The sequence below is a fragment of the Chionomys nivalis genome, chromosome 13, assembly GCF_950005125.1.
Source record: "Chionomys nivalis chromosome 13, mChiNiv1.1, whole genome shotgun sequence".
NCBI classification, from domain to species: domain Eukaryota; kingdom Metazoa; phylum Chordata; class Mammalia; order Rodentia; family Cricetidae; genus Chionomys; species Chionomys nivalis.
The window spans coordinates 72,600,276-72,627,894 of NC_080098.1; the positions used below are offsets into that span (position 1 = coordinate 72,600,276).

At 46.1% G+C, this 27,619-nt stretch overlaps 1 protein-coding gene across 6 annotated transcripts in view; it reads left to right on the forward strand.

Moving 5' to 3' along the window:
- Positions 1 to 27,619, forward strand: part of Ntrk2 (neurotrophic receptor tyrosine kinase 2) — a 320,663-nt gene that overhangs the window by 110,848 nt on the left and 182,196 nt on the right. Inside the window, exon 13 of one of the 6 annotated variants that reach the window (XM_057787620.1) lies at positions 12,565 to 17,337. The exons of the other annotated variants lie outside the window; for them this stretch is intronic. Coding sequence (XP_057643603.1) covers positions 12,565 to 12,602 — 38 coding nt within the window. The 3' untranslated portion in view covers positions 12,603 to 17,337. Of the gene's footprint in view, positions 1 to 12,564; positions 17,338 to 27,619 lie in introns of those variants that run through there. 6 annotated transcript variants of the gene reach the window in all.

The following is a 27,619-nucleotide window of genomic DNA, read 5'->3' on the forward strand; positions in this document are numbered from 1 at the left end:
GAGGAGGAAGCAATCCCATTGGTGAAGACACTGTCTCTAGGACCGAGGGTATTGGTGACATCTCTATCACAGGGATAAAAGGCCACCATCAAGAACAACTTGTGGAAGGAAGTTTACTGTGGCTGATGGTTCCAGGGAGGCGTCCATAATGGTAGGAGGTGGGGTGGGACTGGAAGCCAGAGCAAGAAGCTGAAGGACCATGACCTTCAACTAAAAACAAGAGGCAGAGAGGGTAAACTGGAAGTGGTGTGAGGCTGAAACCTCTGAGAGCCTGCACCTAGTGGCCCGTGTTCTTTAGCGAGGCTTCACCTCCTAAACACAACCTCACCAACCAGCACCGCCAGCTGAGGACCCGGTGTGCAAATGCACGAGGCTATGGGGGAATGTTTCTCATTCAAATCACTATACCTAGCAACAGCCCGACCTTTCACCCCCAATTCTATCACAGTGAAATTGGGCAGTGTCTTGTGACCTTTGTCAAGAGCATTGGTTCTCATAAGAAAACAACCGGCCCCACCTCTGTCCTCTGCTCAGCTCCCTATGAGAAGTGCCTTCTCACCACAGTGACCTTTCCTCCAGGAATGAGTTTGTAAACAGCATGACAAGGCCAAATCTGAGCCTTGGTGGCCCTGTGCCCTTGAACGAGTTGCTCAAGCCACCTGGAACTCATCTTTTCAACTGGACTATGCATTCAAGGGCTCAGATCCTGGGACCTTTCCACTCGCGATCCCAGCCTTGGGGGCTGGACAGAAGGCTCAGTGGTGAGAAGCACTTGCTGCTCTTGTAGAGGGCCCAGGTTTAGTTTCTAGCACCCACATAGTGGCTCACAACTGCCTGTGGTTCTGGTTCTGGGGCCTTTTGTACCCTTGCCTGGTCTTTCTGGGCACTGCATATGAAGCACACAAGTACTTACAAACAAAACACTCCTATGCATAAAATACAATAAAATAATAAAACAAGTAAATCTTAGAAACAAAACAAAAAGCTCTCAGGCCTGAACTGTCTTTTCTATTTGGTACACTCACTGACTGAGGTGTCTGTATTAGAAGTTAGAGAACGAGTCTCTCTGTGTAGAAAGGAAATCTATTAGAATGGCTTCTACGCTGCAGTCCAGCCAACACAACAGTGACTGGCTGTGAAAGCAAGGTATCCAGAATCCAGTGGCTTCTCAGTCCACGGGGTCTGATGTCCAGAATATGCTGGAACCCCAAAGAAGGGATGGATGTGTTAGCAAGGCAAGGACAAGCAGGCAAAGAGCGAAAGCTTCCTTTTCCCATGTCCTTGCATACCCTTTCAGGAGAAGGTATGACTCACATTAAAGGTGTGTCTTCCCACCTCAAAGTATGGATGTCTTCTTACCTCAAAGGTCCAGACTAGAAATGGATTCACCCACTTCAAACCAAGCAAAACTAATTGCTCCCAAGTGTGCCCTCCTATTTATGGATTGAATAGCCATCACAGGGTCAAACACGTGGCCGTTATTAGTTATCTGTAGCCTTGATGAACATTGAATGTCAGCTGTCCAGGGGGATTAGACGAGAATCCATAAATGGCTCATGTTTATTAAGCACCCCCTGTCTACCAGAAACCCCCTAAGCTATGTCTCAATAAATCCTCTGACCTTCACAGTGGTCCTAAAGGTGGCACTACCCTTATCTCCCAATAAGGAAACTGAGGCACCTCCTGTGAACTTTGACAGTTGCTGCTCTCGGAGTCTTTCAGAGCCTGAGAACACGTGATTCACAAAGAAGCAGGTTTCTAAGCCTGCTCAGTTCACGATTCGGAAACTGGGAAGTCAAGGCCACAGCACTAGCCTCGTGTTGGCATCTCTTCCCTGCTGCATTGTAACATAGCTGAGGGTCTGGCACGGTGAGATAGAACAAGTGTGCTTGCAGGGCCGCTTTCTCTTCCTGTAAATGCCATCGGTGCCGCTGTTGGTACACCACGCTCACATCCTCACTTCACGTCAGTGGTTCCCCAGAGGCCGCACCCCCACGTGGATTTGAAGATTGAGTTTCAACACATAAACATTGGGGTTGAGTTGGAACCAAGCAAACAAGGCCCGGGCTCTCAGCACACAGCCTCTCGCCCACAGTGGGCCAGGCTTTTGCACAGTGGCCCGTGTCCATCGTGCAAGGCATCAAGGGAAGTGAACCTGAGAGGTAGAAGCTGGCATACTTCAAAACTCTGGGCGTTTTTGAAAATCAAAACGAAACTCCTTTCATTTGCCAAAATCCTACTCACTGCCATCAAGATCTCTCCAGACGTCTTGTGTTCTCAGGCTCCTTTCTGAAGTCGGTGACAGCATTATGTAGGATGGTAATTCTGTCTCTGCAAGCTGGAAAGTGGGTCATTTGTGTGAGATCAGCCTCCTCTGCCAATACCGCTTTTAAATTCCGTGAATTAAAAAACAAACAAGCAAACAAATGATACAGCAGATGGCTATTTCAGCTCTAGGTGAGTCTGTGTTGTTATGTTTCGGGAAACGAAGCTATGGGTTTAGACAATCATCTGTGCCCTAGCCTGCCCGCCAGGAACTGTGGTGGCTCATCGTTTTGAACTTTGGGAAGCTTAGTGTCCAGCATGATGGAGACATTTAGACTCTGTAGTTTCTGGCTGCGAGAATAATCCCATTCATCAAGGAATTGATATTTCGTGCCGTGTTACAAGAACAGGCCGTCTCTTCGTTCAGCCGGGGGTGGAAGAGGTGAGACGGAATTAAACTTGAAGAGCGAATTAGGCTTCTTCTCAAATCATGGTTTCCCCGGGAAAACACAGCAACAAAGTAGAAATTGCAGCTGATCGTTAAAGAAAAATCCAAATCTAGGCTAGGACTCCCACTCAGTTCCTCCAAATCACAGGAGAATAGAAAGAGAGAGGATGGGACAAGAGAGGAAGCTGTCTGTACAGAGCTGGGAGATGGAGGTGCACAGAAAGACACACACAGGAACAGAGGCGTGGGCAATGCAGTAAGGAAAGCAGAGGAGAAATCCCCATGGCGCTCCTGGCCAGGAGGCAGCCAAGCGTTTGTGAAGGCGTATCCCAGCAGTGTGGGCTTTGAAAACACTGCCAGTGGTCTAAAGTGGTATTCACATTTATGGAATTCTCAGGAGCTGAAGAAATAGGTCAAGGTCATGTGTGACTTCCGGGCTGGCAATTTGTCTTCCTGAATACTTTTTAAAATATACACGCGTAGAGTAACGTAGACCTATCTTTCACTAAAGCCCCCCTTCTTTAGATGTATTTATTTTTAGTTTATGTGCTGAGTGTTCTGCCTGTGCGTGTCTGTGCTTGGCTCCCTTGGGGGCCAGAGGAGATGTTGGACCCCTTAGAACTGGAGTTACAGACAGCTGTGAGATGCGATGTGAGTACTGGGCATTGAACCCGGGTCCTCTGCAGGAAAAAACATGCTCTTCATTGCTGGGACATCTCTCCAGCCTCCACTCCATTTGAGACAGGGTCTCATTATGTAGCCCTGACTAGCCTTGAACTCACAGAGACCCACCCGCTCCCGAGTGCTCTGTGCTCTCATGCCTGGCTCCAGGTTTTTCAGTTGGTATTTTTGTTAATTCTTTGGTATTTCACACATGCATTCAGTGTGTATCCACCATTTCCACACGACTTCTCCACAACTCTTCCTAGATTCACCTTCACTCCTACTCCCTTGCCAGCTTCATGGCAGTGTCCTTTTCCTTTTATAGCCCACTTGGGCCAATCTGATGCCCAACTCCTCACAGGTGTGGAGCACAGTTGACCTGCCAGGGATCACACCCTGAAGGAAAACAGACTCCCCTCCCCCTACAGCTGAAATCATAGGGGAATTTGAAATTTACGAGCCTTGGTCTCTTCTTGAATTTTAGCAGTCATAGCGCTAGCTACTCTGCCACGTGGGAACTTCGACAGGCGTTGCGGTGGTCATTTTCATATTAGTTCTGGCCATCACGGCACATGGGGAAGGTTCAGTGTTGCCACGCAAGCCGATGACCTGGGTGCAACTCCAGAACCCACGTGAAGGGAGGAGAGCTGACTCCACAAAGCTGCTTTCTGACCTCCACAGCTGTGCTGTGTGTGTGTGATACTCATACACATCACAGACATACACAATAATAAAAACACAAAAGTCTGAGTGTCTATATACGTGTATGCATGTGTTTGTGTGTGTACACATGTGCATTTATATGTATGTATAATTTGTGTATTTGTATGTATATGTGTACATGTGTGTTTCTGTGTGTATGTGTCTATGCATGTATTTGTGTTTTTGTGTGTACACATGTATGCCTATTTTTGTATGTGTATATTTGTGTATGTGTGTGACTATATGTGCATGTGTGTGTACATATGTAATGTGTGTAGTGTAATGTGTGCTCCTTAATAACCAGAGTTTTCTCGATTTAATAATGGCACCCAAGACTTGAGAAGTGACCTGTGTTCTAGCACAAGGGAGTGCGGGAATGAAGAATCTAGGTGCTAAGAAGCCTGTGGTGGCATGGTACAGCATAAAGAGCTCCTTCAAAATAAGCTCTTTGAAAAATTGTTCCTAGCAGCAGAGACTTCTGGGACAGCAGCTTGATTTAAACCAAGCCGGGAGTCCTATGGCTTCCCCAGAATGAGTGTAGAGCTTCAGCCCTGGGTTGACATTGCACTCTGACCTGTGGCTCCCCCAAGTGAGGGGATCATCCAGATGAGTGAAGAATACCTGCTTCTGTCCTTCCACACTGCTGTGGGATAATGCGCTGTACACTGTAAAGATTTGTCACTCATGTTGGGTTAATAAAATTCTGATAGGCCAGTAGCCAGGTAGGAAGTATAGGTGGATTAACCAGATAGGAGAATTCTGGGAAGAGGAAAGGCTCAGAGAGTCAGTCACCACCCAGACACAGATGAAGCGAGATAAAAATGCTGCACTGAGAAAAGATCCCAAGCCATGTGACTAAACATAGATGAGAATTATGGATTGATTTAAGTTGTAAGAGCTAGTTAATAATAAGCCTGAGCTAATAGTCCAAGCAGTTTATAATTAATGTAAGCCTCTGTCTGTTTCTTTGGGATTGAATGACTCCAGGACTGGGCAAGACAGAAACTTCTGTCTACACCACATCCTCCTGAAGTAAGGAGCAACCATGGGGTTGAGGCTGTCTATATCTCTCCAGACTCACCTAGGATTTTCAGTTTCTCCTCACAGGCAGCCATTAAATCCTAGTAGACTAACAAAGTACAGGCTGCCCATCATTTCATCCTGTCTTTTTTCAGGTATATAGGGTCATATGAGCCCAAGACAGCCCTGCCAAACCCTCTGGTGGAAAAGCACATCTCCACTCTTGTTGTAACTGGGAGACAGCTGAGACGGTGGAAAGCCTTCTGAGGAAGGCGCCGGAGGCAGAGGGTGTGCTTGACTGCAGAAACTCTCGTTTTCTACATCAGCTCAGACAGATCAACTGTGGATAAAGATGACTGTCAAATAAGAACTCTTGAAGTTCTTGTTCCTCCATGTTCCCAACAAGTGCCCATCAGCCAAGGAAGCAGATTGGTGTCCTTGCTTAGGTCTGGGACCCTGGGAAGTGTGAGGGCTGAGCATACGAAGTAAGGAGCCTCTCTATACAGCATCAGCACACAGGGGAACTGATACATTGTCAGACCTGGGGATGCCCACACTAATCACAGCTCAGTTCTCAGAACAAGATTGCAGACAATGTCATCTTGTCAGTCCCAGGTCACAGGATGACAACATAGTTTCTAAAACGGTTCTGAGCAGGAGGAAGCTTTGCTTTCCTGTGCTCTCCTGCAGCACAGTCACTAACTTGTGCTGGCTGTAATCGGTTCACGAGACAGATCAAACCTGTCTTTGTTTTTGTGTTCTGGAATTCTTGGTGTTTGGCTAAGGGTTCATCATCTTTTCCACTTGGCTAGTTTAAACTGAGATTGGCTTCGTAAGCTGTCTTACTCTATCCAACTGAGGATGTGCGTGCAACGTTTCCTAGGTCAGCTGAGACCACCAGAGATGTGTCTGTAGGGCTGTAGCAATAGGTGGGGACATGACCCCCTCAAAAGTCCCCCATTGTTACTTTCTTAGCAAGAGGGCAATATTCCCAAGCACAGAAATCCCTGAACTCTGATGTGATGTTTGTGGTGCCCAGTATGAGTGAGAACCTTATTTCTACTGATTCCCCTCCTCTTGAGGTCCGTTTGAGATTGTACCTGACTTTGTATTCCCATTTTGGAGCCAGGATCTGTGCTCACATTCTACTTGCTTTTGGCTTCTGCAGTCCACCAGCGGTGTTCACTAGGTTCTACTTTCTCTTCCTTCTCCTCCACCTTTCTCCATCTCCTGATTTCCATCTCCATCACAGTAACTGTTGCCATCCTCAGACAGTCCCTGCTTCTTCCTGCACACTTTCATATTTTATACACTGGATATATTATTTGCTTTTCTGGAAATTCATTCCCAAATCTACTGTGGCCTGTGGCCCAGATCTGTAGACACACATGGGCAGAGCCAAATTTGATGCATGTATGAAGATCTTAATAGGTTTTGTACAGTTACATTTTCCCTGGCTGTGAGGATTGGCATCATCCCCCTCCCGTCTAGCTTCGCATGTTATAATAATCCACTGGCTGGAGAATTTTGGTAAAATCCAGCAGAGGTACAAAAGCCCTGGTGACAGCAGCAAACACCAACCCTTGATCTCCGTATCCTTGTGTTTTGCATTTGTGGATCAATAATGCTTTTGGGAAGAAGGATGAATTTGTACAAAATATGGATGATTTCTTTCTTGTTGTTGTTGTTCTCTTGAAAATACAGTAATGCTGCAATTTGTACATTTCAATGTTGATATTGTCAGCTATCTAGAGATGACTCAGAAGCTAACAGGTCATTGGGTATAGAGTCTCTCTGTATGTAAGCAGCACACTATTTTATACAGGGGCTGGAGTGTCGGAGGACATTTGTAGCCATGAGTGTCTGGGATAAAGAGGGACATTTGTGTACGTGTACTGAAACTAGGAAGGCTATTCACATGCCACAAAAGCCTGCGTTGATCCGAGAATCTCTGGTCATCACAGAACATTTGAGTATCTATCTTTTCTTCTCTTTTCTATTCCACATAAGGCAATTTGGGGGTGATTCAGTGAATCAGGGTGACAGTTTCTATCTCTCAATCCTGTATGAAATTTTGCTGCATGCTTGGACATTTATCATGTGGCTGCAACCTTGGTAGAATCCTTGGGCTTGAGTTGTGCAACCAATTTGGCTGTCCCCATGCTGTCTCGCTTTGCCAAGAACTTTCTGTTTCTTACTTTAATTTTCATCTCATAACTTTACTTAATTCTGCATACTCAAACCGAACTTCTTTCCTGCTGAGAACCCTCAGTCATGGGTCACTAGTTTTTTGATCTCCAGCTGGGAAGTGAGCTGCAGTTTCTTTCTTGTGTCTCACTTGCACACACAGTGTGTTGGTCAATATGGGGATTAGATAGACCAAGGCCAGTGTATTTCCCTTGGAGCTTAAAATGAGATGCCCGATGGGTGTCCATGTGTCTTGTCTGAGGTTTCAATATCTTCTGACCACAAAAGAATGTTGTGTCAGATGCTTGAGAATGAAAGAAAGTACCCAGGTGTCTTAGTTAGGGTTTTTATTGCTGTGAAAAGACACCATGACCGTGGTAACTCTTATGAAGACATCCTTTAACTGGGGTGCCTTGCTTACATTTTCCCAAGTTCAGACCATTGTCATTATAACAGGAAACATGGCGGCATGTAGGCAGATGTAGTGCTGGAGTAGCTGAAAGTCCTACATCTTGCAGGCAACAGGATGTCAAACCAAAAGTCAAAGTGAGGGAAACTTGTGCAAAAGAGACCTCAAAGCCCACCCCTACAGTGACACACTTCCTCTAATAATGGCACACCTTCTAATAGTGCTATTCTCTTTGGGGGCTATTTTCTTTCAAACCACCACACCAAGCACTGAGAGGAATAGTAGAATGTGCTTTACTCTACAACTGTCTTCCACTGCTCTGTTGTGCAGTTGAGCACAGTGACCCCTTGGCTGTGCATTTGAGTGCAATGACCCCTTGGCTGTGCATTTGAGTGCAGTGACCCCTTGGCTGTGCAGTTGAGTGCAGTGACTCCTTAGTGTGTAGTTGAGCACAGTGACTCCTTGGTGTGCAGTTGAGTGCAGTGACTCCTTGGCTGTGTAGTTGAGCACAGTGACTCCTTGGCTGTGCAGTAGAGTACAGTGACTCCTTGGTGTGCAGTTGAGCACAGTGACTCCTTGGCTGTGCAGTAGACTACAGTGACTCCTTGGTGTGCAGTTGAGCACAGTGACCCCTTGGCTGTGCAGTTGAGTGCAGTGACTCGTTGGTATGCAGTTGAGTGCAGTGACTCCTTGGTGTGCAGTTGAGTGCAGTGACTCCTTGGTGTGCAGTTAAGTGCAGTGACTCCTTGGCTGTGCAGTAGAGTACAGTGACTTAGTGACTGTACAGTTCAGTGCCGCTCAAAGCTCACACAGTTCTGTTGTCAATCACAATGTGTCCATGCACAAGCACTCGTGTGATGTGGTGTCGGCCACAGAAAATGTAGAGTTTCCCTTTCACTGCCCTTCTGTAGGAGGCAGCCTGGCATGTGGAAAAGTCAAAACAAAACGAATACAAGACTTCATAGGCACAAAAAACCACACAGGTGGGAGCATAGGTCATAGAGTTAAGAGCTGGGTGAACTGGGAGGCGTTGCCTTTGCAGAATGCAAAGCATAGTTGAGGCCTCTGGACCAAGCGTGGTGGAAGGAAGTCTCTGAAGAAGACTTGGCATTTGGGTAAAGTCTACCATTGTTGGGAAGCAAAGGTGTGTTTAAAGGGGTTTTAAGCATCTTCTAGGTTGAGCTCAGAGAAGACATGAGGGCCCTAATGTATACAGAGATAGTCCAACAATCTAGAGTTTCTGTGTTTGAATTTCAGCTTTCCTCATAGGTGGTGCAGGACACTCACACCTACCATGTGGTCAAATGACTTCCGTGTATGAAGCGGGGAAGGTAGACAGGCAATAGTTGCTGTAATCTGTAGATGCAGTGTTGTTCTACAAATGTCGGATTTGAAGAAATGTTGTTTAAGGCTGGGTGCTGACATGCAGCAGATTGGGACCACAGAGCGGACCCTGAGAAGGACAGCTTTCGGGCCCCGATTTTCTAGGCACTAATATTAGGAACACACAAGAGTTTGTTTTTTGACTTTACCTAGCAAACATTTTCCTAAATCTGCCGGAAACACTCACTTTACCATTCAGTGCAGGTAAATGCTCCCTGGCGGTCCCAAACACCACATTGCCACCAAAGTGTCACCACATCCACAGATGCCCAAGTTGGTGGCTTTCTGCTAAAACTCCCCAAATGGCAACTGTGATAAGATTGGCTCTTTGAGGAGGCAGCTGGAGCTTTCTTCCATCCCCCCACCCCCCCCAGCTTCCTCAGACTCAGCACTTTTCCTTTCGGCTCTGGATAAATTGCAGTTGATTTAAATGTACTGCAGATCCTTGCCATTTTATGGCTGATTGCTTCTGAGTAATAGGAGGAACATGTGTACATACATGCTTGACTGTGAATATATCTAAGGTGGTTGTGAGCCAAAGGCAGAGAAGCAGAGGGCTTTGCTGGCCTTCCACCGCCCCTCTCTAACCCTTCCTTTTGATGAGACCAAGGGGCGGATTCTACATCAGTAAGCAGCAGAGGATGATGGGAGAGTCTATCTGCCGTGTGTGTCCATTTCTCTGCTTGCAGCTGTACTCTTCCTTCTGAGATGGGCGCCGCTCTGCTCTCACCCCGCTCGGCGTTGCTAGTCTACACAGTGCTGACAAAGTTTCCTCGGGGTTGTTTTCGGTAGAGGGGCTGATTTCACGGTAACCACCATGCACCATGGGACTGCTGCAAATGCTTCAGAATGTCACATTGTCAAAATATCTATATTTCGGGCTCATAAGCTAGACAGCTCGTTTGGCTGCTAAACCCACAAGATGTTCAGCCATTTGTTGTGGTCTAAAAACTTTCCCCCTCGCTGGAAGAAAATAATCATCTATTGTTTCATATCATCTTGAGGTTCCTTTCTTGAGGTTTTTTTTTTTTTTCTTTCTTCCTAAACATGAGAGGGTAGAAGTCAGGGGCTTCTGATAGGTGCACTGAGCCTCTTCCTTATTGCCAGTCCTCAAAAGAAGGCATGTTTCCTTACGAAGAGCAACTCTATATAAAACTAACTTTGCAATATTTGGGAGAATTTCTTCAGCTTTTCAACAGTGCATGAGAAAAAGGGAGAGTGACCTACAGTTTTGGAGCATGGGGTGATGGGAATCAGTGCCCGAGACCCTGCTTGTGGCTCAATAGTATAGCAGGCTGGTATTCACTTGTTTTTATTTCATGGGAATATGGAGTTGATTTCTCCTTTTCTGTGTGTGGAGAACCTCCCCAAAGGCAAGCAGAAGATCACAGTCGGTGCCTCAGGTTGAGCAGGGAGGGGCAGAGGCAGCTGAGGTCTGCACAAAGGGCAGTGAATAGAGATGGCATCTCGTGGAGTAATTTCTAATTTCTGGTGGCGATGATCCATGACCATGGGGAGGTTTGGTCAGTAAAATGACAGATAGAAGCAAAGGAAAACTCAGAACGGAAAGACTACACTGGCAACCTGTGCTGCTTTAAAACTAAATAAATAGAAACGCCCTCCCGTATTGAATACACGGGAGAATGAGCACCTTGAATCAACAACTTTTTTTTCTTTTAATTTGGGGATCAAGTCTTCTATTTCCAGCATCCAGTTTCTCCTGTTTTTATTGGCAAGCCTGACATCCTTATATTAATCCTGTTGTTTCAGTGAGAAGGAATTCAAGACTTTCCCTCTTCAAACTTGCAGGAGTAACTGAGGAGTTGGCTTGCCAGTTTGGCCAGCTCACACCCTGGGCCATGATTTACTCTTAACTGAGCTTCATTAGTGTTTGCCTGGAGGCAAAACCAGTAGGAGAAAAACAAACCACCGGAGTCTGGTAGGAAGGAATACTCACTATCACCCCATCTATTCCCTAACTTCCCAGGGTTGCAGACGATTAAACCCATGAATGACACTTGGTGTCAGTACCCAGTTCTTTCTCCACTAGAAAGGCGGGGCAGTGAATACCACAGAAAATAAGCCCTGTAGATTCTTCCGCGTTACTGTCAACAATGCTACCCACCATGGTGGTAAGGACTGTTGTGAAGACAGCTGACCCCACACTTGGCAGACCAGACACCTGCTTGAGTGGAGTGGTGTATCTTGGAGGATTCATTCCGTCAGGGACAAGGGTCTCTAGTGAGGGGCCGTCTACTTTGCCACTTGGGAATCGGATGAAGATCCATGAAAATAACACATAGAATTTATTAGAATTCTGGATCTTCCTGCTGGGTTCCCACAGCCATGTTCAGAGAGAATCTGGACTGTTGTCTCTTTCTTATGCCGTGCTGTAAGGACTTTCTGGGTTGGGTTGGAGCTGTACCACAGGACCCTGTAGGGCCTTGGGCATTGCTTACCTCTCTAGGCTCAGTTTCCTCATCAGTAAAGGGAGCTTTATAGTGGGACGTGTCGTATTGGCCTGACTGGAAAACTCAACAAGATCATTGGGGCACAGTTGTTAGACGAGAACCCGGCATGGAGGACACTAGTTTATAAATAAATACTGTACATAATCCTTTTCCATTTGTAGGGTAATGAGGCATTTGAAGTCAAGGAATTCCACCTTCCTTATCTTGTATCATCTATTGTAGAGTTGGTGTGTTCATCTGTGTTCAATAATTGCTCTCTAATATAGATGATAACGTATGGCATGTATACATCTATGAATCATCTGTCATATATTCATACATAATATGTGGTGTGCTGCATATTCCAATGCTATATATTAAATTCTATAATGGGCATTCTATTTATATGTATATCATAATATAATATCATATATATGATGGGCATTCCATTTATATGTATACCATACATAGAGTATGACAAATACTTAAAGTTAGGTGATATTAGAATTCAGATACTTAGGTGATATTAGAATTCCCGAGAAAAATATCTTGGTTGTTGTGTTGCCAAGTGTGTTTGGACTCAGTTACTGAGTAAAGTGATGATGAAATTAGGGAGGTAAAGAGAATCGAGGTTTGAATAGATACTTGCTGCTGAATCCAGTTGCCCTCGTAAGGAAATACTCATGAATCCTCCAAGGGTTGTTTATATTGTGTTCAGATTCCCCTCTTTTGTTAAGCCGATCATGTCTGCTATAACTGTGGGTGGATCTGTGTGCAGAAATCGCTGGCACTGCGTCCCCACATTTTATGTATCATGTAAATTGGTTTTGAGTTTAAAACTAAGTTGCTCCATAATGTGATGCCCATATTATCCCAATTTGTGTGGTAGAACGCATTGCCTTGCGTTTGAAAGTATATTCCACTTTGTCTTTTATTTTGATGTGTTATGTTCTTTTTTAAAGTGACTGTGTTTGCATGTGAATTTCTGTTGACTTTCTTTTGAGCATGACTTATGTTTCATTTTGTGTTTCTTTTAGGTTTTGTTTTGTTTCATAAGATCCCACTGGATGGGTAGCTGAAATAAGGAAAAGACAAAGGAGGGCTGTGGCGCGTGTTGCTTGCCGCCCTCTGAGCTGGTCTCCTGGGACTCCTGTTGCTGATCCCAGGAAGTCCGCTTGTTTGGGGGTGTCTGGTGGAAATGGGCGGTTCTCGGAGGATATCTGCAGCCTGCTTGTTGTAAGCTGTGGTTGGGGAACACCAAGGAAAAGGCAGGTCTCAGGCAGCTCAGAAGCAGTGGAAGAACACACTGAGATTCACCTCTTCTTACAGTAGTTCAAATAGAGAATCCAAGGGAAATCTCATTGGGTCACGTCTCTCTTCTAAAGGCCGTGCTGTTTGACTATACTGGAAATGTGCTGACATTAATTGCTTCTGTTTATTAAAGGTGATTTTCAAATTTAAAAGCCATCCATCTATCTATCTATCTATCTATCTATCTATCTATCTATCTATCTATCTATCTATCTATCTAAAGTCATCGTTAGATCTAAGCACACACTAAACGTCTAATCTGCCTGTAGCACTTACTTCAGCAACATTTTCTGTTCTCTAATCCTTACTGACTTCTGTGATTTCTACCTGCAACCTCGGGGACTAAACAAGCTAAGGGCGCATACACCATGCTTTGGGGACTTTGTGGTGTCACTAAAAGGCTCTTTGCTTTGCTGGCAGCAGAGATCCAAACTTTTAGCTTAGGTGTCAGAGCACACAATGCTAACGGTTGCATAAGCCCATGCTGGTAGAATTCAGGGGCAGCGGCTGCATGGCCAGGGATGTGAATCTAGATGAAGCATGGTCTGAGAGTAACTAAGGGCAGTCTATATGCATGCAAGGGGATTATAATCTTGACCCTTTTCATTGCCCGCTGCGAACCACCTGCCTTTTAGGAGTCTGCCCAGCGAGAAGACCTCACATTGCACGCTGTTTGCATTACAGAACCGCAGTTTTTCCAGTGTGAATAGGCCTGCGAGCAGACCGGCTGGCCCGCTGTGAGCAGGAGCACGTGGTCTAAGGACAGTCCCCAGGAGCTTGCTGCCCTACTGCTGGGTTTGCCTGGTCAGGAAAGCTCGTCCTGACCCCAGCAGCAAAGAGGCAGCAGGTTGCTAATGAATGTGTGCTTTAAAGTGACCGTCCTCAGCGCTGAGAGGGCAGCCTTCTAGCTACCTATTGCTGCTGCCCCCAACTATGCCCACTTTAATTTGACCCCCAGGCCTCTCTCTCATTAACTTTGTCACCACAGTAGGCTTTGTGGGTCCTGCCCCGTCTGCACCAGGCAGCAGCTTTGTCCTCCCCCTCCAACACTCCTTTCTTTTAGGTCCCCTTCAGAGCCAGTCTGGGACATTTCATTTCAAATCCTCGCTCAACTCTATCACGCAAGCACATAGAGAACACAGCTGATGTGGAAACTTATTAGCATTCCCCTTTTCAAGGTAGTTTATCCTTAAGGATTCGCAGGTTTTTCTTTTAACAACCCCAGCATGTTTGGAAAGTGTTTTGAATGCTTTGTCAGTTTGGCATCAATTCTAATAAAGCCAGAACCCATTAGGCCCCACTTGATGTAAGACGAATACTGTGGTATTTTACACTACATTGTCGCTGGACTCGGGCCTTTTGCGAGTCTGTGGGTTACAGTATTTGCCTTGGCCATCCATGCCTGTGTCTGAAGAGGGCCAGGTGCTCCCCCAGGATCTTGCCGGCTTTGTCTCCAGGTGCATGCTGGGTCTCAGCACAAGGAGGGCTCAGTGTCCTGTGCTTTCCCATGCCCAGCTTGCCGCCACTGAGTGACAGCTCCTGCCATGATGAAAATTTCTGCCTTTCCCAAAGGTGTCGATTTACAAAGAGGTCAGTGAATAGCAGAGATCTTGACCCCTGAAGGGAAAATGAAATTAAAACTGCCAGCCAGGCAGGGCCTCCATGTGGCAAACACTCGTATATCGGCATTTGGCACCAAAACAAAACAAAACAAAAAGCTCCAAACAATAACAAACTTTTAAACTTTTCTGTTATTCCATGGAGCCATAAGAGGGTGATGGATTATTTAAAGATCATTCTTTAAGTTTCTCAGATCAGAAAGAAAAAAAGGCAATCATTTCAGTGAGCAGCTGGGAGGAATACAGGGTAATTTTTGTTTTAAGCTGTAAAGAAGTGGACAGATAAGGCAATTTAATATTTCAAAGGCCACTTGGCATCTTCCAGGGACAAAAGCAGGTGGCTGCTAGAAAATTGTTTCATACGGTCCCTGTGTTCTTTGCTTCTTCTTTTCTTAACCCCCAAGGGCTACCATTGCTAACACAGCCTTTCTTTTCTATGCATTTCCTTTATCTTTGGCTTTTTTTTTTCTTTTTTTGGTCCCCCAGAAGAAATCTGCTCTTTTGGGGAGTCACAATGGTGTGTATTTTATTTTACAGCATTAGGAAGGGAGAAGGGGCGTTTTTGCTGGAGTTAGGTCTGTGGGTCTCTAATTCCTCAGGAATTAGGATTTGCAGTGCCAGGCAAGTCTCCTACATGCTCACAGTGGTCTGGGTGAGTCCACACCTGCCTGCCCCGGGGGCAACTGTCACCTAGCCCAGCCAACCATGTCCCAGGGAACAGGACCTGAGTTCCCAAGTCTTCTCATTCCCTAAAGAAGATGTGAAACCTGGCTTTTTATGTGAAACTCTACTATTTTTAAAAAGTTGGCCCAGTTATTTTTAAAACATTATGTAGGCCAACAAAGCCTGCCTGTGGGTTGCCAGTTGGCTCCTTCTGTCTTTGACAGAGCCATTGTTCCTCACTGTTTGTCTGACTTTCCCTGCAAACTCACCTCTTCCCTGCCTACCACTGACAGCTGCGCTAAGCAAGCTGTGACATGGACTTCAGCAGCCCAGGGATGCACACCTGTCTGTCACCCTGTGACTCCTACTTAGCTGAGACCTCAGGCTGCTGACCTTGCTGGTTGTTCTCACCGTCCTCCAAGGGCAGAGGCATGTGAGAAAGCCCCTCCCTCTGACTTACCTGACAGAAATCCCTTCTCTCCAGCCTCTCAAGGGAGCAGAAGGAGGTGAGAGAATACACACCCCATCTTCATGGCGTCATTAGTAGACTTAATATGGCCCTTGGTCACTGGAAAACAGGCACATCACCTCAAAGAGATGGGGTCCCACAGCTTGTTGACCCACCGCAGATGGGGTCTCTGAGGCCCTTAGGCAGCTGAGATGGAGTAACAAATGTCTACTGACACCCCATCTTGGGTTTGTCAACAGCCAACATACAGACAGTCATAGGCTGGAGAAGGGCTGTCCCTCAGAAAGTAGGAGATAGGATGTTAGAGAGAATCAGCTCAGGGATTCTCTCTTCCACTTCCCCAGTCTCAGCCCTGCCCCACAGCAATGAACAACAGCTCATTCTGCCTTGGCCTCCTCACTCTTCTGGCTGCTGAACTAAGCTCAGAATGGCTAGGATCATGAAGCCTGTCCTCACAGACCACACTTGCACACGGGGTGCAGAGTTAGCAGGGGACAGAGCATGTGGCTAGGATGCAGTTTCAGGGAACGCTGGGAGTGAGAGGGAACTTGCTCCTGCTACCCCTCCCCGTCTCTAAACTGCCCCCATGATAAACTGAGAATGTTTTCTGATTTTATCGGCTGCTTTGTATAATCGTAACACACTCAACTTTTCTTTTCCTGTTGCAACTAGACTCTCAACCCTGTGCTGACTCTCCCATCTCCATGAGGGGGTGATCCACACCTCCACCTGCTTTGGTAGCACTGTCTAGAGTTCCTCCCTTTGTTCCTGTCTTGTTCTTTCACACTCTAATTGAAACTCACTTCATCTTGTTTGGTCTAGACTCTAGACTCATGGAGAGGGCTCTGTTGAAGGGGAGTGATTCCACATAGCAGGGAGCTCAGGAAGTGGCTGCCTCCAGCTGTGTGGGCTGTACCAGCCTTTGTGCATTATGACAGAGCTCCTGGGATCCTGGAGCTCAGAAGATCTGACCCCAAGGCATCTGGTTCAGGAGATGCCATTAAGAGCATTCTGCCCCATCCACATACCCTCAATACTTGGCAATCGGTCAAGTTTATCTAAGGACACCTGGGACAGTTGAGGACTCTCCTGAATCTAAATTGCTTTTGGGGTGAGTGCTGCCAGGTTTAAATCAGGTTGACAGAATTTCCAGCCCAGAGAATTATATGACAATTTCTGCTGTAGAGGCATCTTCCCGGGGTGGCTAGCGATTTCCTTGTTCTGGTGTTCGGGAACAAAGAGGCCTCCTAGCTACTGGGACAGGACTTAAGACCATTCACTCTGCATTAATCTAGACTCTCACCTCAGGGCAGCCAATGCCACTGGAGCCGCATGGACCCCACCCTACAAGCTATTGTCTGTGCTCAAAGTCTTAGTTTTCTTGGGAAGGAAATGCATAAGAAGCAAAGAAAAGAACCAGAACCCCCTCCCCCCCAACTTAATTAGCAATACATTCAGGAGCTGACTTACAGACAGATATGAGGCAGCTGATGACTCCCAAGTCCCACCCTGTCAGGTTCAAATCCATCCGCTGGAATCCAGAGGCAGCCTGGGACTCATTTTCATGCCTGTTTTTCCCCCTATAATATTCTGGGTATTCAAGGCTCTTTTCCACATTTCCTGTAAACAACGCATCTCATTTTTTAAAGATTTTACTTTAAGTGCTGTTTTAACAATGTGGCTAAACTATAAATGTACTTGCTGGATCCATCCATTTCTTTAACAAGCCAATAAAGTTTTATAATTCATCTCCATGTGTCCTGTGTTCTCTGTAGCTCATACCCTGTCTCGGGCCCCAAACACATATCATCAGCCCTGTGTCACTGGGGGTTTTCAGAACTGAAGTATTGGGGGGTGAGAAATGTCACCTAGAATTTTGAGGGATCCCACCCACTGTGGACTCTGGAACAAGTTATAGCAAGGGAAGGGCTTTGAAAGTTTCCATCAACAAGAATTACACATACAAGAGGCATGGTTGATGATTCTTACATTATTTTCATTGGTTAAAGTGTATTTGGTACAGAGTCTATTAAGAAGTGTTGTGGGATTTTTTCCAACAAAACTTTTATTTTCTTTAGAAAAGACTTGGGTGTTCTGTACCAGCAAGGGGACACACAGTGTCCTGTCAATCACTAAGCAACTAGAGCTCAGACACACAGAGCAACTTGTATGGCATATGAAGGAGAATGCAAGGATGGTGGTGACCATGGAGACACAACCAGATGTGTACTGTCCTGTCTGCCCACACTTTGCATCCCTGTGTCTCCATTATAGTCTCGTCAGTCCTTCCCTTCCTCATTCCCCCTTTGGCCACAAACTAAAAGTAAGATTTACATGACTGCATCTTGGGCTTATTTGAGTCTACTGCCACCTCTCACCCAGAAGGGATTAGCATCACCATTTTCAACAGTGTTTAACTTAGGCTTATTTTACTTTGCAGTCAAAAAGGGGCTCTCCACAGGGTTTAAAGGACGACGGTGATGATAGTGAAGGGTGTTGCTTTTGCAAATATGAGCCAGGCAGTATTCCACACGCTTCCTAGGTCTTCTCACAGCGCTATGGTACTTATTCAAACAGTACAGCTTCCATGGTTTAGTGGTCACCCCTCCTGGCTCTGGCAATTGAACAGAGATCATTCTTAACAAAGGTGAACCATCAGGCTACCCAGTCCCTGAGAAGGTGTCGGCTCTCAGTCTCACAAAGCCCTCAGGTGTTGGTGCCACCCAAGAACCCCTTGCAGGTCTTGCTGTGTGAGTGTGGCCTGATGGTAAAACTGGCGCCTGCTTTGACATTTTTCTCTCATGAAGCAAGTTGTACCAAGAGCTTTCAGTGCCAATCACCTGGGAGGAATCCAGACGTATTTGCATTGTACGTCATAGCTGATGGTAGACTTGCCATCAAGGGCATTTGTCCATCGCTCTCCAGCCCTGCTCATCCTCCTCCAGGAGCTTCACTGTCTCATGAGCAATCCCAAGGGAATGCCTCAGCAGGGCTGGGTGTGACGGGAAGGTATGTGAAGGGCATATCCAGCTACCTCCATGGATGGGACCCAGACAGCAGAGCAAAGTGTCACAAAATGCCTGAGTTGCATGCAGCTCTTGGTCTCTGCAGCACAGAGAGGCAGAGCAGCCTCCCAGTGAGTGGTTACATGGACACCCCCTTCTGGCAGCCCGGGACTGGGAGAGACTGCCAAGGGCATATGCTAATTTTCCAGTCATTTTGTCAAGCCCATCTCATGAGCCACAAAATCTCAAGAGTCTGTGTTTACTGAATTAAAATCTCTGTCCAACCACAAACTAAGGAGCAGTAAGCTTTTCCCTTCCTTCTGATATTTTTATTCTGTTTCCAAGGAGGGAAGGAGAAACATCTCTTGTGTTTATTTTCCACCCTTCTATCTCTTTTTAATAATCCTCATCAAAGTGTAATCAGTTCTTAATCACTGTTAAGTAAAAATGTAGGCTATGCTCTGTGCTATGAAGACGAGGAGTCAGCCTCAGGTGAGTTTGTGTAACTCCAACCAACACCCTGGTTTCAGGGGGGTGAACACCATTCTACCTTCAGATGGAGATTGGAGCACACCCTCCTAAGATGCTTCCGAGTTTTCAAGATTCCATAAACAGGTGCTTCTTTTTGTACTGATGTCAGGGTCCTTGATTTGGGGGAATCCCATTACCTTTCTATCGTCTGCTTCCAGTCACATGATTGAGTGCCTTGTTTAATTCCACACCAGCCTGTGTTGGCTTCCCAGCATTTGACCAGTTGGGATGTCAGCATGTCTTCGTAGAGAAGGCTGGATGGAGATGCCTGGCACATTCTATGCATGGAAGACCTGCTCTACTAGGAGCAATATACTGGCTTGTGGTGGTTGCTACACTGCTCTGTCCCCAAATGGTCAGTCATCGCTAGAGGTGGTAAAGGCTTTGCCCTGCCATCATTCTCACTGCCTCATCATTTTCCCTTGTCCCTTTAACTCGTGCACATCACTCTACCCAGAGTTGGCTGTGGTTTCTGTCCTACCCAGTCCCACAGCCATTCGGTCCTAAAGAAACACACAGAGATCTACATTAATTATAAACTGGTTGGTCTAGTAGCTCAGGATTTCTTATTAACTAATTCTTACATCTTAAATTAGACCATAATTCTTGTCTGTGTTAGCCATGTGACTTGGTACCTTTTATCAGTGAGGCATTCTCATCTTGCTTCCTCTGTGTCTGGGTGATGACTGCAGACTCAGCCTTTCCTCTTCCCAGAATTCTCCTGTTCTTGTTGTTCCACCTATACTTCCTGCCTGGCTACTGGCCAATCAGCATTATACTAAAGCAATACAAGAGACAAATCTTTACAGGGTAGAAGACCATTGTCCCACAGCACTTCCCCCAGTTTTCAAAACAAAAACTCTGAATCTAATCTCCTTTGTTTAGCTTTTTTCCTGATAATTATACATAACAACTTGTAACCAACACTCTAAACAAAGACAAACATCCATAATCCATTTTTTTTGGGAATATGGGCACAGTTTCTCAGGTTTCTTCCTGCTGATTGGGAGCGCTAAAAATCTTATGGGGACTTAAAGAAAATTTAGAATTATGATCAAGTCCTGACTGGAGTATCCTGTGAGTCTTGATCATCTCAGTCAGCAGTCTTGAGGCTGTTCTAGATGTAGAATTTAGACATCTGGGCCATCTGCTCCTATTGGAGATTTTTCAGGGGTCTTCCTTGATCAAACCTGATTTTTCTTAATCCAGAATGAATCTACCGCCTTTCATTTCCTAGGGAAACAAAGCCAAAACATCTTCTCCAAAGTAGCATATCTTTTGACTTAAATTTTGAAGTTAAGGCATTTTCAATATATATATGTTTGATTAATCCAGCAGCATTTATAATCAAATGTCTTTTAGTAGCTGTTGCTCCTTCCTCAGCATTCAAACAATTCAATACATACACAATAACATACAGTATTCAGACTCTCTGTGTAGTTTTCATCTTTATGTCACTTTATTTTAAACTTTATTTTTTATTTTTCTTTTTAATTTTGGGTTTTTTGAGATAGGGCTTCTCTGTGTATCTTTGGCTGTCTTGGAACTCGCTCTGTAGACCAGGCTGTCCTTGAATTCACAGAGATCCACCTGCCTCTGCCTTTCAAGTGCTGGGATTAAATGTATGTGGCACCACACCCAACTACTTTCTCTTTCTTTCTTTCTTTCTTTCTTTCTTTCTTTCTTTCTTTCTTTCTTTCTTTCTTTCGGGACTTTATCTTTTTTCTTTTCTGTCCCAAGCCTACATATATTTTAAAACACACTGTAAACCATTTAGAGGTTTTTCTCCATCCAAATCTATGTTTACTGTATATCTCTCTTTTTCTGACCACATGAGTCTTTAATTTGCTAAGTGAGGTGGCTAGGATTAAAGACATGGCTTTGATGACTGAATCCACCCTATTCCTTAGCTTTCTGAGAGTTTAGTCTCATGGCAGAGGTACCAGCTGGAGTCATGTTTATTGCCACAACTCTATGGAGTTTCAAGGTCCATGCCATCACCAAGAAGCATGCTGTCAGCTATTCATAAACACCATTTAAGTGTTTTGGGGCAGGGCCTCTTAAAAGGGCTGCAAAGTTTTTAGCTAAAGCTGAGTCAGGAAACCTCTCTTAATGAGATGCACTTGCCTCTAACAAAGAAAGTCCACCTGAGAAAATGCTGCTACCAAGAAGCCATGCTTAACTTTGTTCTTTTGTGTCTAGAATTATTTCCCATGCTCTCTCAGGTTTTATGTGGATATAGTCCACATTGGTGCCATTTGTTGACATAGGTTTTTATCCCACTGGGTCCCACAGTCATTCAGTGTCAAAGAAACATACAGAAGTCTATATTAACTATAAACTGGTTGGCCTAGTAGCTTCCTTATTAGCTAATTCTTACATCTTAAATTAGACTATAATTCTTGTCTGTGTTTGCCATGTGGCTTAGTACCTTTTTATCAGTGAGGCATTCTCATCTTGCTTCTGCTGCATCTGGGTGATGGCTACAGACTCAGCCTTTCCTCTTCCCAGAATTCTCCTGGTTGCCCCATCTATACTTCCTGCCAATCAGTATTTTATTAAAGCAATACAAGAGACATGTCTTTACAGGATAGAAGACCATTGTCCAACAGCAACCCAGTGCCTGTATCTTTTCATTTAAGCAGGGAGAGTGAGATTGTTTCCCTCAGCAGAACTGGAACTAGAACATATGCTGAACTCTTCATTTGATTGTTGCATTGGATCTATTCAAGGTCTAGATATTTTGCTGTGTCTAAAGCATGTTAGATACTGAGCTAGGCTTTGGATGAGTCCAGAGTACAGCAAGGAGATGTCACCCTTTTCCTCATGGGTAACAGTTGGTGGGATATGTATAACCTGCTGCTTTTGATTTTATAATTTGTGCATGAGGAAGCAACTCATAAAGCTAAGGAACTTGTTTAGGGCCTAGAAATTAGACTGCCTGCCTGAGAAGCCCTGCCCCCTGCTCTCAGAGAGCTCAGACCTCTGCTCATCCTTTGGTGGCTAACATTCCTCTTAACTCTGTATAAACTGATATGAAGATCTCTACCCTTTTAACTTAACCCCTCCCATACATGCCTTTATCTTTCTTAAATAATTCCTCTACTTTTAATCTCATTGTCTTTCCATCCAGCACTCACACCTCAAGTACACTTCTTCATATTTAATTTTTATGCATTAAAAATTTTAAATTGGTCAGATGGAATCATATGGGTGGAGTTTGTGTTTGAGAGAGAAAAGCTCCAGTGAGACCATGTGGGCACACACACACATGCACACACTCGTGCACACACACATGCACACACTCATGCATACACATGCACACTCAGGGCTCTTGCATACTTCCAGTCTTCTTTGACTCAATTAGATTTATTAACAGTGTGTAGACCATTCCACTTAATCATCTCCATGGTACTCACTACCCACAATGCTCCCATATAGTTAAAAAATTAAAATAAAAACCTTCCCATGTATTTTTTTACGTTTTGTTTTTCCTTTTTAAAAAAATAACAAGAAGCTTTGCTGAGAAGAAATTATTATAAATCCCACAAGGTTAGTGTTCTGTTCTGGATTCTAAAATGTAAGGATTGAGTGGATTTCAAATTTGGCAAGCCCTCTGACTTGGCAAATACTCCTGTCCTTATTTATGGCAGCTCGGAAACTTCCACTTCCCAGGGCTTATACATGATGCTGCTGATTCTGTCTCCCTTTCCTATCTCCATCTGAGTTATGAAATAACCAGCCTGAAGACTCCCTTTTAATGTTAACCCTTCAGCGGGGAGAGAGAGGGAAAAAGAGAGAGGGGAGCGAGAAGGAGAGGCAGAGGGACAGAGAGACAGACAGCACTAATCTCCGTACTCTTGCCCGCCTTGGACGAGATAAATTTCACGCAGGAAGCCCACTTTTCTTTCTGTGTCGCTCAGCAAATGGAAAGCTGGAAATGTTGCAGGTTAGGACGGAGGTGATGACAACTCTCCAGCCTTCACTGTGGTCACAAAGGACCTGTTGTCTGGAAGTCCTCTGAGGACTACCCACCCCCCTCCTATATGCAAATTTGAAGACAGAAGACACAGAGCCTCTCTGAGACCTTTCCTAACAGCACGCTCAGGTGATGGGGTCCCCGCAGTCCCATTCTCTCAGAAAATTATCTGCAGTGATAGTTCATTTGTATTTTAATAAAGAAAGCTTACCTGAAGATCAGAGATTAAAAAAACACCTGCCCTGATCAGCCTTACAGACCAGGCAGTGGTGACACACACCTCTAATCCCAGTAGCCACACTAGTTTGCCATAGAAACCAGGCAGTGATGGTGCAAGCCGTTAATCCCAGCCCTAGAGAGGATTATAAAACGAGAGGAGACAGCGCTCAGATAATCTCCTTCTTGCCCCAGGCAGTGGGTAAGTCATCGGGACCCTAGAGCGGAGTGAGAATGGGATGGATGGGGCAAGAGACACAAGAGATGGAGACACGACAGGGTTCTGATCAAGCCTCGTCTATTCAAGGGGATAATCCAGGTAAACACAGGGTAAGGAAACGAGGAAAGTCTTCTTGTGTATACGGGTAACTAAACAACTTACTAGGCAACCTAACCACGGCCTAATGGTCAGGCGAAAATGCAACATGCAGAAAAGTCAGAATGTTCAGAACACAGAAACAATGGAGCAGTAACTCCTTGCCGAGTTAGCATTTGACCCATCAGAACAGTAGGAGAAGCCAAGCGCAGCAGGGTGCGCGAAACTGATCCAGGGAGCAGTGAGATCCTGGAAGCAGCATCGCCATTTCGGACTGAGGCAGAGGTAAGAGTCAGTGACTGATTGTCTTGCTTTTCTGACCTGCAGGCTGAACTCCAATGTCTGTCTCTGTTTTTTTTTTATTAACCGAGCTACAATTATGCAAGCGGAGGAACAACTAAGAGACTGTCTTCTTCTTTCTCCTCTTTTTCTCGCCCTTCTTTGCTTTTCTCTTTCACCTAACCCCATCCTCAGTTCTGTGGGGCGTATTTGCCCACTTGTTTGTTCACTCCAGGAGAGCTTCCCTCTTTGGAGTGTCGTAAGCATGTGCTCACAGGGGCCTCCATGATAGGGTGGAGCAGACAGACTTGCCAAGCACACACAGTAGACATTTCTTACTATTTATTGCTTTTGCACCTTCTTTCTCCTTCTTCCTCCTCTTCCTTCTTTATCCTCTTCTTCTTCCTCCCCCTCCTCTTCTACTTGTCGCTCTGTATCCCATGATGGCTTGCAGCTCCCAGCAATCCACCTACCTCCCCATGAACTGTGCTGGGATTACAGACGTGAGCCACTATGCATGGCTGGACAATGAGCACCTTCAAAGGGCAAAGCGGGTCTTCTCTGACACCGCGATAAAGCGGGTCCTCCCTGACACTACAATACGGTTGAGTCTGCTCAGCTTTTCACCAGGAGAAACCTGGGAGAGGGGGACGATGGGAAGCCAAGGAAATCAGCAAGAGGCCCAGACTGCAAACTGGGAAAGCCCTTCAGAGCATGGGCGGAGGGGAAGAGGGTAAGCTGTGGGATGTCCATTCACTAAGGAGGCCTCTCCAGGGCTGCCGGGGGGTTTGAACTACAGAAGAGCCCCCTGGGAGTTACTCTTTCCCAGGATGGCCTACCTTCTCAATACTCAGTCTTAGTTACTGGTTTGAAGCGGCCTGGGGAAAGTACAACCTGTGCAGATGGAGGGACAGAAGCAGAGTATGGCTGAGATGGAGGTTGGACACCAGGGTACAGCTGCTGATGGAGGATGGACGGCAGAGGACAGTGCGGATGGGGGATGGACAGCGGAGGACAGAGGACAGTGCTGATGGAGGATGGACGGCAGAGGACAGTGCGGATGGGGGATGGACAGCAGAGGACAGAGGACAGTGCTGATGGAGGATGGACAGCGGAGGACAGTGCGGATGGGGGATGGACGGCAGAGGACAGTGCGGATGGGGGATGGACGGCAGAGGACAGTGCGGATGGGGGATGGACAGTAGGGTACAGCTGCTGATGGAGGATGGACGGCAGAGGACAGTGCGGATGGGGGATGGACGGCAGAGGACAGTGCAGATGGGGGATGGACGGCAGAGGACAGTGCGGATGGGGGATGGACAGCGGAGGACAGTGCGGATGGAGGATGGACGGCAGAGGACAGTGCGGATGGGGGATGGACGGCAGTGTACGTCTGCACAGGCTCTAGTCAGGCACGCTCTGTTACTGGGTCTGTGAGGAGCACCCCTCAGAGGCTGTTGAAGATGCTCACTTATTTGAGCTCCACTGCACAGATGAGCTGGTTAATCTGCTTCTCCCACTATCTGTACAACACACATGTCATCAGGATGGTGCCCACACCCTCCATGCTGGACCACTGGGTCCCAGCACACCCAGGAACCTCTGCTTTCTTCAGCGACCCACTGTATTTAGCCGAACTCACTCCTCAGCACAAACTCTGTCTGGGAAAGTCAGCAATTTGAACCGTTTAAGATGCCAGTTTTGAGCTGTAGCCACCCTTTTGTTTATAATAACCTGAAACAACCAGCACACTGAGACCTGGTTCTGGTTTTTTTTTTTTTCCTCCATGCTAAAACCACAACGATTTTCTTTCATTCTGTATTTCTCGTCAAGCAAATTTCCTAGCATGGCCTCCCTTCTATTGATCCCCGTTCTCTCAGCAGAGTCTATGGAGATGAATCTTAACGCCTTGCCAGGAGGGTGGGTGAGATGGGGAGGCATAGAGCGATACATCTTCTTAGACAGTAACTCTGCCCTGCTCCCCAGGGGATTGCTTTAAACAGGATCGAGGCCTTATACAGAGTCTATAAACTAGATTGAATGTTTTCTCGAATGTGCTAGAATCTTGACTATAGACTCAAGGAACTGCAGAGACTTGGAGGGATCCTGAGCACATGTGGATAACTGACAAAGGCTGGTTCAGTGCACAGGGTGGAGCCATTTCAGCCCCAGCTCTACTTTCTGTATAGGAATACAGGTTTGGGGGAAATAAATTCAATTTTTCAAATTTAAGTGAGATCTGGGATTTTCTATTGGACTTCCCAGTTTCTAACTGTTGGCAATGCCCATGACATTTTTTAAAATTCCCCAGCAGCCAAACCAAACCTTCTTTATGCCAAGTCATGGTTGTTGTGACCTTGCTGGACAGTCAGCCTGCGTCCTTCAGGCTTGGTGCCTCCTCACAGTCTTGAGTGGATGGCACTGTCTGCCAACTGAGCATCCCAGAGGCATGGAGAACTGGATGTAACCTGTCTGCCTACACAGCAGGTGTTCTGTGCTCGAGCTCTGTGCTCTCTGCTAATCCATTCTTCTGGATTAGCCTGGCTGGTTTGCTCTCCGTGAACTCAAGCTTCCTCCCTGGTATCCTGCAGACTGCTTCCACTTTCCCACCTTCAAACTCTTTCCTTTTCTCCATGATTCCACACTAGAGGCTGAAACCCACCTCTGTGGTGATACTCTGTGATCTAACAAATAAAGCCGGCCTGGCTCACACCTTTAATCCCAGGATTTGGGAGTCACAGCCTTTAATCCCAGCATAGGGAGAGGGAGACAGGGGTTATGGCTGGGCGGAGAGAGGCATATAAGGCAGGCGGAGACAGGAACTCAAGGCATTCAGTCTGAGGATCTGTAGACAGGCTACCTACCCCTTTCAGCCTGAGGATTTTGTGGAGGTAAGAAAAGTGCCTGGCTGCTCTACTTCACTGATCTTTCAGCTTTCACCCGCTAGTATCTGACTCCAGGTTTTTATTATTAAGACCAATTAGAATTCACACAACACCTCCTGGCCCTTCTTACCATTCACTGAGCCCGCATCCCAAGACCTAAGCGCAGCCCTGATCATTAACGCACCCTTGGCTCGGTAACTTGCAACTGTAGCTCGGTGGACTCCAAGCATGTGGATGCTGCTTTACAGGATTTGCTTCTTTTCTTTCATGTGTACGAACACTTTGCCTGCCTATGTGTGCGTGCACCTTGGGAGTGCCTGGTGCCTGCAGCGGTCAGAGAGGGCACAGATCCCCTGGAACTGCAGTTATAACTGGTTGTTAGTCACTGTGTGGGTGCTAGGAGTGGAACCCTGGCCCTCTGCCGGAGTAGCTGGTGCTCTTAACTGCTGAGTCGTTTCTCCAGCCCCACGTCCAAGTGCGTTAGAAGGGCGTTCAAGCTCCAGGCCGTTTTGTTCCCATGCACCACCCTCACCCAGTTCCACAGTTTCTCTCTCTTATGCTCCCGCAAGCCTCTCCCTCCCTCTACCCCATAGGTCTTTCAGTCAGAGTCCTGCCATCCAGTCGCAGGAAAACTCTGGCCTTGGGCCTTGTTTCTCCACGTGTACACTTTCTTTTCCACGAAATGAGGCGACACATATCTATGATGCTGGGTGACCTGGAGAATTAAATGGGAAATCGTCTGATAAGCCGCCTGGCAGTACATGAAGTGCAGCTGCAGGGCATGGTGGCAGGGACTTCATGACCAGCTCAATTTGCAGC